This window comes from Myiozetetes cayanensis, unplaced genomic scaffold (genome assembly GCF_022539395.1).
Source record: "Myiozetetes cayanensis isolate MyiCay16 unplaced genomic scaffold, myiCay2020 scf1, whole genome shotgun sequence".
NCBI classification, from domain to species: Eukaryota; Metazoa; Chordata; class Aves; order Passeriformes; family Tyrannidae; genus Myiozetetes; species Myiozetetes cayanensis.
In genome coordinates, this window is record NW_026086604.1 from 54,911,197 (window position 1) to 54,925,201 (window position 14,005).

At 35.6% G+C, this 14,005-nt stretch overlaps 1 protein-coding gene across 1 annotated transcript in view; it reads left to right on the forward strand.

Annotated features, from left to right (window-relative positions):
- Positions 1 to 1,363: 1,363 nt before the first annotated feature.
- Positions 1,364 to 14,005, forward strand: part of CCDC102B (coiled-coil domain containing 102B) — a 127,288-nt gene continuing 114,646 nt past the window's right edge. The window contains exons 1-4 of the mRNA XM_050318621.1: positions 1,364 to 1,581; positions 2,593 to 3,213; positions 4,668 to 4,882; positions 8,953 to 9,061. Coding sequence (XP_050174578.1) covers positions 2,605 to 3,213; positions 4,668 to 4,882; positions 8,953 to 9,061 — 933 coding nt within the window. The 5' untranslated portion in view covers positions 1,364 to 1,581; positions 2,593 to 2,604. The remainder of the gene's footprint in view (positions 1,582 to 2,592; positions 3,214 to 4,667; positions 4,883 to 8,952; positions 9,062 to 14,005) is intronic.

Here is a 14,005-nt window from a genome sequence, read left to right on the forward strand (position 1 = left end):
CTTTTAAAAAGATCAACACCTTTTTCTAATTTTTAAATCTTTTCTTCCTTTCAAGAAAAATATTTTAGACCACTTCTTTAAAAACAGATATGAGCACAGATCTTAATAATTCATAGTTGTAAGAGAATTCCTGTTACCAACAAATGTTTCTATTATTTTGTGTTTTAATCCTGAGTCAGCCAGCCACTGAAATGGGTTATGTTGAGATCTGTATCTTGTAATGAAAAAATTATATTCCTCTACGTCTTGTAACTTTAAAGGGGATTTCTACAAAACAGTTTTTAGATTTTCTGAAAAGCACATAGGGAAGTTAAGAGTCGTAGAAACATCCCATTTTCCTTATCACCTTGGACTGAGCCAGCACTTCTATTTTCTGGAAAAGGAACAGCTTATTTTAATTCTTAATTTTTTTTTAATTTTAGAAAGGGAGTTGGAATCATCTATCCATGATGAAAAGTGCAGTCAAAGTTCAGCCTGTCATAAAACTATTAGAGGGCTAAGACACTTGAAGGCTAAGACACTTTGTACAAGCTTGTACAAGCTTACTTCAAATATTACTGCTGTAAGTTTGATTTGACTGGCAGTGTCCCAGCCTCAATAGCACTTGAGCCATCACAGTGAAGATGAGCAAGAATTCATGACAAGTGGCTCTTTTTTTAAGTCGGTTACAGTTAAATTGCTTCACACCCACAATGAAACCACAGCAAGAAGATATTCTGATTCATGAAGATTTCTCAGGTCTTTCAGAGTTTCAGCTAAAGGAAAATATTTCCATTCTTTTCTCTCCAAAGACTTGTAAACAGTGCATTCCCCAAGTTTTCCCTTCTTTTAGTGAATATGCAAAGCTGCTAGTGAAATCCATTAAAAAAATCTACTGATTATGAAGAGTGTAATGAACATTTTGGTAGATATAGATGGTTTGGAACAGCAAAAAAAATTAAGAAAAAATTTAAAACCTCAAAAGTTTAAACTATTTCATTATATGTTTATTACATTATGTAATATATTTTTATATATTATTATATATATAAAACTTACTGTAGTTTGTTTGTTTGTTTCATTAAAGTTTTAGGAAACAAAGGCTTTACCACAACCCAAAAGTTAAATTAACAGTTTACTGCGAGAGTTTAATATTTAATTATTTTGGCTCTACTGAGCTTCATACAAAATTGTGGGTGGCAATATCTTTGTATTTTGGATAAGGCATATTCAAATTAAGTTGCTGGAAGTAGGTCAAGAAACAAAAAAAAGACTTAACCTTGATGAAGCTTTGGCAGCAGCTGTGTTACATCTGTGTAGTGTTGCTGTGGGAGTTGGTGCTGAAGGGATTTTGGAGTGTTTTACTGTCCTTTTCCTTCTCTCATATCCATACTTCACTTCAACAGTTCTCCATAAGCTTCTAACAAGTTGTAAATAAATATCCTGGAAATCATGGAAAATTTAAAAACAGCTGGAAAACTGGAACAAAATCTGCAAAAACATCTATTTAGCTGAAGTGAAACATGACTGAATCTGAATGCCAAAACTATCTACTCTTCAGAATTTTGTTTGCAGCATTGACCTGCTACATTTCAAATACAGGTATATTTGCTGTAACATATAATTTTTTTTTTACAAATGGATATTGGAATATAAGAGCAATTTCTATTCTACTTTAAACAACTTAGTCTTCTGTTGAAATAGCAAGATTTTTAGGTTTGTTTGTTTATTTGTTTGTATTTTTTTGCTTGGTTGTTTTTTGTTTTAAGATAAATAAGAGGGAAAAAACCAAGGAGGTATAAGTGACTAGTCTCTACAGACTGTCCACATCAGCATTTTCTCAGCATAGGAGAGGGAAAGCAATTTCTGAGATACTGTTTTTCCTCTGGCCAAATGAGTAATAAAAAATTAAAAGATAGATAATGAATAGGAAAGTAATAAGATTTACTAGCAGAGTCATGTCATCACGAGGTAAGCTGTACAGTATGGTAGGATAGTGCTACACTTTCAAGAATATTGTAAGAATATACTGCCTGAACGTCTTCTGGAATGTAGACAACAAAATAAAGCCCCCTGTAAAAATGCTTGATTTTTCTCATGAAACAAAGAAAATCCAGAGTTTGGGGGGGGTTGATCACATTTTTCCTTAGGTATGCAAATTACAAGGTAAGTTTTCCTAGTATAAAATTCCACAGTTTGGGGAAGAAAGCAAATGAATTTTGATTGTAGTTCTAGACAATTTCCTTGTACTAGATATTTAAAATGTATATTGATTTAATTTAATCTTGTCTTGAAGGAAGAAAGCTTTTGTCTGGTTTCTTTCTTTCAAAAATTTTTGACAGCACTATGATTATTCAATGACACTTCCTTTGCTAGCAACTCCTAGCCAAGTAATATGTATGTCTGTGCTGTACTAGAAAAGTATTACATGAAAGATACTTTAATAACTGTTTCTTGTTGATTAAGCACATTTCTAAAACATGAAGAGCATTATTAAAATTAAAGCATTATTAAAATTAACCCATTATTATAGCAGTAAGAAAACGCTACTGCTGGAGGTTATTCATATAATATGAGTAAAGCTAAATTATTGTCTGTCTTTGTCTTTTTTAGGAGTGAAATTAGATGATGAATCAAAACATGAACTTAGGCTCCATTCAGAAACAAATGGAAGAGACACACATTTCTGGGATCCAACCAAGACAACCTTATAAATTAGGTGGAGGTTGCCAAGCAGGTGACCATCTATGTAATTTAAACCTGCCATCTCAAAGTTTCTACCCATATTCATCTCATTATACATATATGCATATGAATTACAGCAGTGATTGGGAAATTTTTGAAGCAGTAAAAATTCAGGAATTGGAAGAAGTCAAAGCCAGAGCTGCCCAAATGGAGAAGACCATGCGCTGGTGGTCAGATTGTACTGCTAACTGGCGGGAGAAATGGAGCAAAGTTAGAGGAGAAAGAAATAAAGCCCGAGAGGAAGCAAGACAATTGAGAATCAAATTAGACAGTGCGATAAAAGAAATAAGTATGCTTAAAAAAATAAATCAAAATTTAATAAGTGAGAAGGAAAACTTAGAAAATGGAACTGGTTGGAAAACAGAATGCAGTTGCTCAGAAATATATTATGGTAAAAAAGATGGAAACCTGTTAACATTTCTGGAGCCAGAACCTGTGAAAGAACTGAGCAAAATCATCAAAATTCCTCTGGCAGAAGACACAAAGAAGGTAAAGAATGGGGAATCTTTTTTTGGTCATGAAGAAGCAGCAGAATATGGGATTTTTTAAGCATTTTGACCAAAATGCTGCCTCATCCATTCACTTACAAAACCATTTTTCTTCACCAATCTAAATATTCCTAATACAGAGAAATACAGAAAACAGTACATACCCACGCACTCTGACTAAACATTTAAGTAACAGAGGCAGACTATTCTATCCAATAACTTACAGTATTGCTCTGACTCTTATATTTTATAGTAACAGATTAGCTCTGTTGTCTGTATTCATCATGATCTGTGTACTCACTTTTTTTTTTCCCCTCCAACAAAAACCAAACTAGATTTCAACACCTTTAATTCTGTGTCTTGGTATGCATTGTATATTCTCCATAGACAGCATCATGTCAAAACTGTATTTGTCGTCTAATAGACAGCAGTTGTAGATATAGATAATTTTTTCATATTGCATAAAAATGGTTTTGCCTAGATTGTAGGACACAGGAAATTTTTTACTCCAAGGGAAATTGCTGGGATTTTAGATCTGAATGTGTTCTGTTCAGAATTTTTATTCACTCAATAATGCATATAAAAGATATTAAATTCCTGTGAAATCTGAAAAAAAATATAGTGTTAGTATGGCTAATAAATTTTGAAAAAAAATGCTTGCCTTTCATATTTTTATGTAGACAAATATGCCACATGAAGGAAATAACACTAAATATATTTTAACTATTTCTCTTTAGTGTAAAGTAATATCTACTTAAAAACTGAAACATTATATGTGAATGGGAAACGGTGGTTTCTAGTATTTTCTGATGTAAATTTTGGTCATTATTCTAAAAACTCAAAAGAACAGAGTAGTGTGAAATAGAACTGTTGGTAATATGCTAAAATGACCTTAGCTTTTAAACACCATTCATCAGAAGTGGTAAAACAATTACATTTATAAAGGAAACTTGTTTATAAGGGACATTCAGTCTTCATAACAATTACGTATTTTTTTTAAATTATTTTTCGTAGTTGCTATTAGTTTTGCTCATTTTTTATGCAAAACACGTATCTTCAAAATAGATATTTATATACTTTGCTCCCTATGAAAAACTTGTATAATCCTATCATCTGCTTCAACACAATTTACATTAAAAGTTTAAGAGTACATAAAGTTTCTTAATATATTGTTTATATGCATAACTTGCATTCTGGGTTTTATTAGTTCCAGGATTCCATCTTCACCATAGTTATATCCAACAAATGATAAATGGAATGTATTTCTTTAGTAAAGACACATTAGAAATGTTTTTGGATATGAAGGTGTGAGAAGTCACAAAATTGCAGTGATTCAACTTTTTTCTCCTATGTGACTTAACTGTCTGGAAAAGCCTTGGTAGGCCCTGCAGGAATTGTCTTAGACTTTCCCCTTCATTTATGTTTTTCTCAGATGTCATATTTTTGTTTTATCAGGATGTAGAGGCAAACAAAGACCAAAGCAATTACAATAAAAAAATCATTCCAAAGCACCTTAGTTTCTTCCCCGATGGACTTCCCAGTACCTGTTTGGAGGAACCTAGAAAAAGTTTGGACACCACAGCTAAGACAACTGAGAATGACTTAATACATGTTTCAGTCTTACATTTGCATTTGGCTGAGATTAAGAAAATCTTACAGAAGGAAAGAGAGTAAGTACAAAATATATCCTACTTGGAGAAATCTCTATTAAAAATAAAGGGGTTTAAGACACTTTCTAATATAGATATGGTGATTTCTACATTTATAGCTCATATGTTCTCATTTCTAACCTTTAACCATTGCTATTTACAAGGCTGTGATAAGAATTTAGAGAGAGAATTCAGCATAGTGACTATGTGATTGTAATTTCAAAGTCAGTTGAAGTTAATCTGAAAATTGAAATGAAGAAAACTCCCGTTTGTTGCAAATATATTAAACAGTCTCAGTTCATAGAGTGTAATGGTAAACTGTTTCAAAGAATTTTGTTCCTGTCAGTTTGTTTCACAATTGTTCTGTAGATAGCACAAGCCTGAGTAAAAAAAAAAAAAAAAAAAAAAATCCTTTAAATTTCCAGCTAGTATTTAATGTGTTTTGTTATAGAAAATAGATAGCTTAGAAAGTATACAATAATTATTTACGTGAATCATATGGCAGAAGATGACCAGAAGTATGTTCTCTTTCCTTAAAAAGCATTTAGGTTTTTTGTGGAAGTTATATATATATATATATATGTGTGTGTGTGTGTGAGTTAAGGAACTGATGCCTCACATACCTATTTTTCTCTGATAGAAATATTAAGGGTCCTAGGTATTTCATCTTTCAATGGCAATCAAGGATACATACATGAATATGTATGTATAATAATTTTCTTTTAGAAACGTGATAATTTTTCAACTCTTGTTTTTAATCACTTTTTAGGCAAAACTTTTATAAACTGTGGTTCTGCCTGCTGGTTCTGGTTTTGGTTTGTTTGTTCACATGCTTCTCTAGCTGATTTGTAACTGCATTTCAGAGAGACAGATTTGCCATTTATGCCTGAATGTATTCTGACTGGTATAAAGAAATAAATTTACTGGCACAGGGTAAGAATTGAGGCATATCTAGAACATGTAATATGTGGCTGTGCCAACCTCAGGCAGCAAATGCTCACAGAGCAGTGATTTCCACATAACAGCAGGCATTGATATAACAACTCCATCTCTAGGTCAGTTTGGGCAGCATTTCCTCTTTGTAAAGATGTTATATTAGCAGAATATATGTGACTTCACAGTATGAAGCAATTTTATTTGACAATGCACACAGTGAATAGCTAGGAATAATGTTACTAGGAAAAATGTTACCATAGCCACTGACCTCTAGAGATAGCTGGTGAATCTTCATTGGGCAAGCTGTCATCTGCTGAAAGGGTTGGTCTCTGCTGCTTAGTAAAATTGACTGATTTTGCTGAGTTTCCATCTTCAAATTCCCAGCTTTCCCTCTTAGGTTTTATTCTTGTTCATAACAGTAATTTTGCTCCTGGATTCTGGAGTTGTTAATAATGTCTATCTTAACAATCTCACCTCTGCATTTTTTACTTCTCTTATCTTGCATGGCTCTAGCTTAGTACTTTCTCACGGCTTTTCCTTCAAAACTTCGCAATTTTCTCGGTGAACTTGAGCCAAGGACACACACAGCTGTGCTTCATCTAAAGCAAGCAGATCACAGGCAGCTTGAACCCCTAGGCCAAAGGTTACTTTGGCAGTCAGTATGATATTACTCATAGACCAGAGGACTTCCCAGCAGAGTTTTCTGGTTTACATGCAGTACTCTGAACTGTGGCTGCATTTTTTTCCAGAGTCAAGTCAGCTTAAGCATATCCAGTGTTTGGACTTGCCCCTAGTTACCTACCTAATCTTCCTATAAGATGTTTTGTGTCTTCACCCCGAGAGGACCTATGGCTATTGCATTCTGTTTAGAGCTATCATCAGTAATGCTGATATACTGTTACTCACACAGATAAGGCTTTGCAAAATACAAAAAGAAAGAAGATCTATAAAAAGAAAAAAAAATAAAATTAAGGGGTGAAAGTTTATATTTTGACTTTCAAAAAATGTCAGGATTTGGTTTGCAATATGAAATCACACACCAACGTCCTCTGCTCAGCACTAATAGCTCATATCAAATACGTATTTTAGGTCCCACTGACATAAGTGAAAATTAAAAACCTTATGAGTTGTTCAACACATTAAATAATAATTTGCCTAAAATAGTTATCTTTGGTCATCTTTTGGATCAGTGATCTCATCTAGTTATCTTTGGTCATCTTTTGGATCAGTGATCTCATCTAAATGTCTTCTAGTTTTAAGACTGTAATTTATTTCATTTTGAACTTAAAAATGTTTTTCCTCTAAAACCAAAAGTTCACAAACTACACTCATAGTTAATAATATCAAAGAGGAATTTCTTAGAGCTGGATCGGTAGACTTAGACAGTGGATACAGAAGGCTCTGTCTGAACATCAAGAAATGCGTCTTTCTCTTTTTTTTTTTTTTTTCTGTGAGGTGATTGAGCACTGGCACAGGTTTCCAAGAGAGGTTGCTGTGTCTGCATCCTTGGAGAGGTTCAAAAGCCATCTGAAATGGATCTGAAACCAGCTCTAGGCAACCCTTCTTGAGTAGGGGTTTTGGTCTAGATGATCTCCACAGGTCTCTTTCAACCTCAACTATTCTGTGTAATTGTGTTATTTAATTACATAATAAGGAGTTAAAATAGCTGGTTAAAAGAGCCATTAAAATGCTCCCACCTTGGTCTTTTTAACTAGTAATATGCTGCTTCACTGATCTCTGCTATAGCCTTTCTTCCACTCTTTGCTTTCTTTATTAAATAGTAGACTTTATGTAGTCAGTACCAGCTGTTTCATTTAGCAGTGTCAGAAGGACCTGATCTCACTTAAGAGGTAGTGTAACATAAAATAAAGCTATTGTCCTCTAAATAAGCATCTCATGCTGGACATTCCTCTTTTACTTTTCAGATTAGACCGTTTCTAAGGACTTTCACTACATTCAATAAAGTCAAAGTATTAAGCCCTTTCTACTGTATTAAATGTCCCACTTATTCTTTTCGTTCCCCAATGAAGTCATATCATTCCAATGAGATATTCCATTACTTTAGAAGAAAATACGTTGAGTTGAATTGAATGAAATACATCTTGCTCCACTTTGCTTTGTGAATGATGGTGTTTATTTTATTACTGTAATGTTTATGGTAGCTCTAAGTGTTTGCTAAGAGAAGATGTGTGATATGCTAAATCTAGGCAGAAAAAGATGATCCCCAGTTCAAAAACAAGAAGATATTTCACTGAAGTGGATTGCTTCATTAATGTAGCTAACGTTGCTTCCAGGACATGAGCCAGTCCAGTCAGTGGTAACTCTTGATATGTCTGTACAAGCCTGCATTGTGCTGCACAGAAATACCCCAGACAAATCCCATACACTTTGCTTTAATAGATGAATTTTAGACCAAATGTTCCCAGAATATAGTTCTACTCTAGCCTGGCAAAAACATCTTTAGTAAAAAGGCTGACAAATTCCATTAGCCTCAGAATAGAAAATAACTACAATCTGGCACAACAGTTTCTTTAATTGCCAGTACTGGAATTTTTGTTTAAAGTGTTTCAATATTATTTTCATTCTACAGGTTTATTACTTCTGAGCTAAATATTCTATTTTCCTAAAGTTCTTCTAGCATCATCTTTCAAGAACAACTATTTATTAAAACAGGAAATATACATATTTTAAAATTTTTTTTTAACGTCCAAGGTTGATCATCTTTGGTTTCTGTTCTGTCTTCATACTGTATATTTTCTCCTTTATATGTATGTTTAAACTAATCTTCTGTCTACACCAAATAAAAGTGATGTAATACCCTTTCTCTGAGGATCTTCACTACGTTGCCATAAATTAGGTGACCTGAATCACTAACTGAAGTGAAAGTTCAAATTTTCTTCAGTTTATCCCAAAATTTTATTTTATTAAAATATTAATTCTGCACCACTGGATTTCTTTTTTTCTCTGTAGCTATTATTTTTGGTCAATCTCTTGGAATAATTATGTAATCATAATATAGGTTTTTAATAAAAGCAAGATATATCATTGATAAAGGCAGCAAAATATAACTCAATCTGTGGAAAGGATATTCAAAGTAATTTGTCTTTTGTCAGATTAAAAATGGTGCAATGCTGAACTTTAAAATACTTTTTCAGAATGAATGCATTTCTGGAAAAAGAAATGGAAAAGATGGAAAATGAATTATTTCTTTATAAATGGAAATATGAAGAACTGAGGCACAGCAAACTAGAAAACCTGAAACAGGTATGTTGGTACAACATCATTATCATATGGAATAAGAAAGAGAATTTAGACTTCTGATTTTCTGTGTTATAACTAAGAGTAAAATTGTATCCAGGGTTTATGAATGTGATAAATCCAGCATTTATCAATAATTTTTCTGTGTAGTCTGCTGGGGAGGGACCTGATGATGGTGTGTGAAGCCAAGCCCTGGGTGCTGCCATGGCAGCGCTGGTGTGGGGAACTGTGAGAGTGGCTCTGGGGTGGCTCCACAGTCTTACAGGAAGGGACCAGCCGGAGAATGCAGGCTCTGGTGCCCCATCCCCATGTGTGACAAGGCTGGTGGCCCTGATGTACAGCAAGCCATGACCAGGGGCCAGCTAAGCTTGTGTTCAGGGACAAGGGGCCCAGGTGAGGCAAGGGGATGTTCAGGAACCCTGAAGACATAGCCCCTGGGGTACTGAGTGGGCATGGTGGGGGTATCAACCTGGCAAGGAGGGGAGGCAGCATCCTCAGAGATGGTGGGGACACCCTGAGATCTAGGCTGTGGCCAAGAGAGGTAACTCCTGCCTAGGGAGAGCCGAGTCCCATTTCAGGTGCAGCTGGCAAGCCCAGAACACGTCCCATATCTGTGGGGACTGCTGGTTTCTCCAACAGTTTGCATGTGGGAGGGAGCTGGGAACACACTGATGGCAGCAGGAGACACAGCAGCAGCTGTAGCAGCACAGCCTGGGGCATGGTCCACAGTGCCAGCTGGGAGAACTGCTGTTGGCACAGCAGAGATCTCAGCTCAGACCCGCTGAGAGAGGATGCAGGTCCCCAGGCCTTGAGTTGGAGGCAGTGCCTGATACCTTCAGGAAGCTGAGGCAAGAGAACCAAGTATCCCTGCCTGAGAGGTGGATGCTGGCTAAGGAAATGTGTTGTTCCTTTTAAGCTGGAGGAAGAAGTGAGCAGGCTGGGCAGGTTCAAGGAAAGCAAAGAGGAGATTAACAGGATCATCACAGGGTTCCCAGAGGTAAAAAAGTCTGAACCACAGAGGAGGGGCAGCCAGAAACTGCGAGTCTCAAGGTAAATAGAGGCCCATAGTAGGAGGGTTGGAAATTTATGTTTTCTAGCAACTGGAGGAGGGCTCTTTTTCCAGATCAGTTCAAAAGGTTTAAACGCTTGGTAGAAAAGTAGAAGACAGCCATGACTGGTGAGGCATCAGAGCCAGCTTTAACCCAAACCATGTGTTAACATCAGGAGGAAGCAGTAATTGGCAGTAGCAGGAGGCTTGGCTGTTATGGGAAGAGAAACCCCTGTGCCCCCAGCTTGCCTTTTTGAGGGCTATGTGGCTGGCTGTGGTCTAGGATTCAGACCACTGCAGACAGATTGCTGATGTCTGTCTGATCCTTAGACTACTTCACTACTACCCATCCACATGGGCATCAGCTGGGGGCATACTGGGAATTATCACATAGCTCTGGAGTTGAAGTCATGGGGACCTGGGTGTTGTCTCCTTAATCCTACAAGCTATTAACCTAATGAGGATAGCTTTGAACTAGGAAAGCAGGCAATGAGAGATTACAGACCATAGTTAAATGAAGAACTGGTGGTCATGTGGAAAGTACGGGACACAGGTTAATAAGAGCAAGAAAGACTTCAGAAATTATAAACCAGTGTACAGGGACACCTGTCTCAAGCATTGGTAAAGAAATGCACACATCCTGGGGAAAAAACAGGGAAAATTAGAGCTGTATGTGGTTATAGGACTGTAACATTATTGGAACAATTCAAATACTGTGCGAAGTTCATGCAGCTGGAGTACTATGAAGAACTTCCAGAAACACTGGCAAGGAAGGGCTGAGGGGGTGGAATATAAGGGATCTATAAGCAGCTCAGATCTTTTAAAGTCTCCAGGAGGATGGGAGTTAATCAGACTTGTGACTTACAATCAGAGGAAAAGCTAATAATGGTGTCATTATGGTAGGAGTTCATTACAGACCCCTTGATTGGGAATCAAATAAAGTATTTAAAAACCTAAAACTCTGAGTTGTAGACCCCAGTTCTCATGGGTGACTGAATGTACAGCTGCTAGAAAGGCAACATGGCTGTTGCAATCAAAGAGACTTCTGGAGGATTTCAAAATAAATTCTTGTGGAAGGTATTAAAAGGATCAATCAGTGGTGATGCATAGCTGGATCTACTCTTGACTAATATGAAGGAAACTAGTCAGGGTTGTGATGATGAATAATTTCCTTGTCTGTGGTAACTTTGAAATAGCAGTGTTGGTGGTCCTGAAGGAAGTCGGAGAGATGAGCAGCAGAGTACAGACCCTGAACCTAAGGAAAGCAGGACAGTGGCTTAGTCAGGGAACTGTTGGGATCATGGGAGGCAGCTCTAACAGGTAAACAAAGGAGTCCACCAAAGCTGCCAGGTCTTGAAGTACAGGATCTTCCAAGTGCAACAAATGTTTGTCCTGATGCTCAGGAGTTCTGATGCCAGAAAGCAATGCACTTTTATAAAGAAGATCACCCTTCAAAACAGTAACTTAAGAACATTGCCTGGTTATGTAGGATTGGTGTTATGTAGGAAAGAAATATGTAGGAAAGAAATGTTCATTTCAGTCTGAGTTCATTAGTAGAAGAATAAGAAATATTTGTGTTGCAGTTTACAGGGTTTAGCTTTCAGAGCAATGAATTGAGGACCTCTAAGATCCAGCAAAACTCAGAATGTGTGTCTATATAACTAAACATAGATAGCGAATTTAAAATTTCCTATAAATTTAACATCTCAGATTTGGAATAATGCAGGAAATCTAGTACGCTTTCTTTCATGTTTTAGAAAAGATTTCAAGTAGTCTATTAAATCCCAAGTTCTAGTTAAAAGCTGGTGCATCTGTAGATGGAATTTCCTTCATAGATGAACATATGCAGGAACAAATTAACATCTATCTCTCATATTTGAGTTCCTTCAGATTTTAATTCTCTGTTTGCTGCTTGCTCATTAAGAAGGCTTCTAGCTTGTTATTTCTGCAAAATGGAGGAAGTCTAGATTTGGCTAATTGTTTTGCTAAGAAATGTAATCTTTGTACTTTATGGGTGATGTCAGCAGGAATAACACAACAGAAAGTAAAAATTTGCTGACAATTTGCTGGAGATTGATAGATAGCAATTTTTGTGCATGTGCATGCATACATACATGTGTTGCTGCTTTTTGGGGCGAAACATGCTCAGTTGCTTTAATTGCAAAGCTTAATATCAGTGCAATGCTTTTGAGCATTCTATTCAGTTTTCTGAGGTTTATAAGACATACCTCTAGTTTTTAAACTACAGAAGAACATTGGTCTTCATGAATCTGACTAATGAATGAAATCTGACTGTCAATGAAATTACTTACATTAGTGGAGGTTTTTTTAAGTGAAAACCCTTCCTTTACTGAAAAACCCCAATCTTGCTTGTTGACAACAAATCTGTGAATATCATTCACTATATATTACTGCTGAGAAATGGATGCTAGAACACCATGCAAGATTTTTGACAGTGAAAAATTTGAAAGTGAAATAAAGGAAAGTGCCGACATGTACCAGGCTAAGCATGGAATCTGATTCCTATACACACTTGCAATATTAAATCACAAAGAAATTTCTAGATTAATAACAGATCAATCATTACATCTGGATTATTTTCATGTCTTTGACTAAGATTTTCTGGTTTTAGTTATGCCTAAATTAATCTGCCATTTCCTTTGGTAGATTGCCTAACAGTCCCACTGGGAATGTGAAAAAAGTGCTTGGTTTGCAAGTGACAGTGCCATAGCAAACTAAATCATTTTTAGGAATGTATAGCTCTGCTAGCCTTCTGGAAGTTGGAGAGATTTTGTGGAATGATAGAAACTTCACAGCTGCCAAAACCTGATTATCAGCGCTCCCAGTAACTAATTACTTTCTGTTAAAAGATGAGCATTTACTTTCCTTGGAACAAACTAAATACAGAAAGCCTTGGTGATCTTGATGATCATCTTTTTAAAAATTATGCATTCTGCATATGTTTGTAAATTGTAAATAGGTTTTCAATGTATTGAGTTAACTAAAAAAAGTAGTAAAATGGCAATTTATGTTCATGGTAACCATGAGCACTATAGACAGCTTTGTGTGACACTGCATTGAATTTGTTTGGGGTCATAAATTAGATAATTTAACAGATATGTCATAAAGCTGCATTTAGTGTTACAATTGATAATTTCCTATTCTGTTATAAGGATTCTGTTCTCCCATTAAGTAATACAATAAAAAGTTAAGAATAACACTAAGAAACTCATTGTTCAAATCTTGATTACGTTTGACAGCACTCTATTTTCAAGCAGTCAGATATCATCTGTTTTTACTGAATATCATTTTGTTTGTTTCTCTAAGGACACTCAGAATTTCTCATTCATTTTACTTTCTCTAGCCTATCCTTAATTTCAAGTATACTTTCATTGTGACAGTTTCAAACCTAGTCCTAATTGGTTATTCTTATAATTAACTTCTCACTACAAACTAGGGCTTAAGTTTTCCCTTACTTGTCTAAAAAAATGAAAATTGTGTCTTGGATTTCTTTAGAGAGCTAGTGAATGAAGACTTTATGTCTGACAAATATTTTTCCAGAAAGGAAAATGGAAATTAAGTGTATCTTCCTTATACTTTGTGTTTATCGCAGAGAAAATGTATTCTACTATATGGAGACTCCCTTAAAAATTATTGTGAATTTGTGGCCTAAGATTGATATCAGTATCAAAGATTATTAGATGCCTTTACAGCTTTTGAAGACCTATTTATGAGGTTGTTACACAATATTCAGTCCATAAAGTCCCATCTTAAATTGAGATTTATGTCTACATTTCTTAGCTGTCAAAAACATTTTGTATGTACTGCCTGGTTAATAAGCTTCACTTCAGTCCTAGAGGAACTTTTAGCTCTTAGTGGGATACTAAATCAATTAATATTTT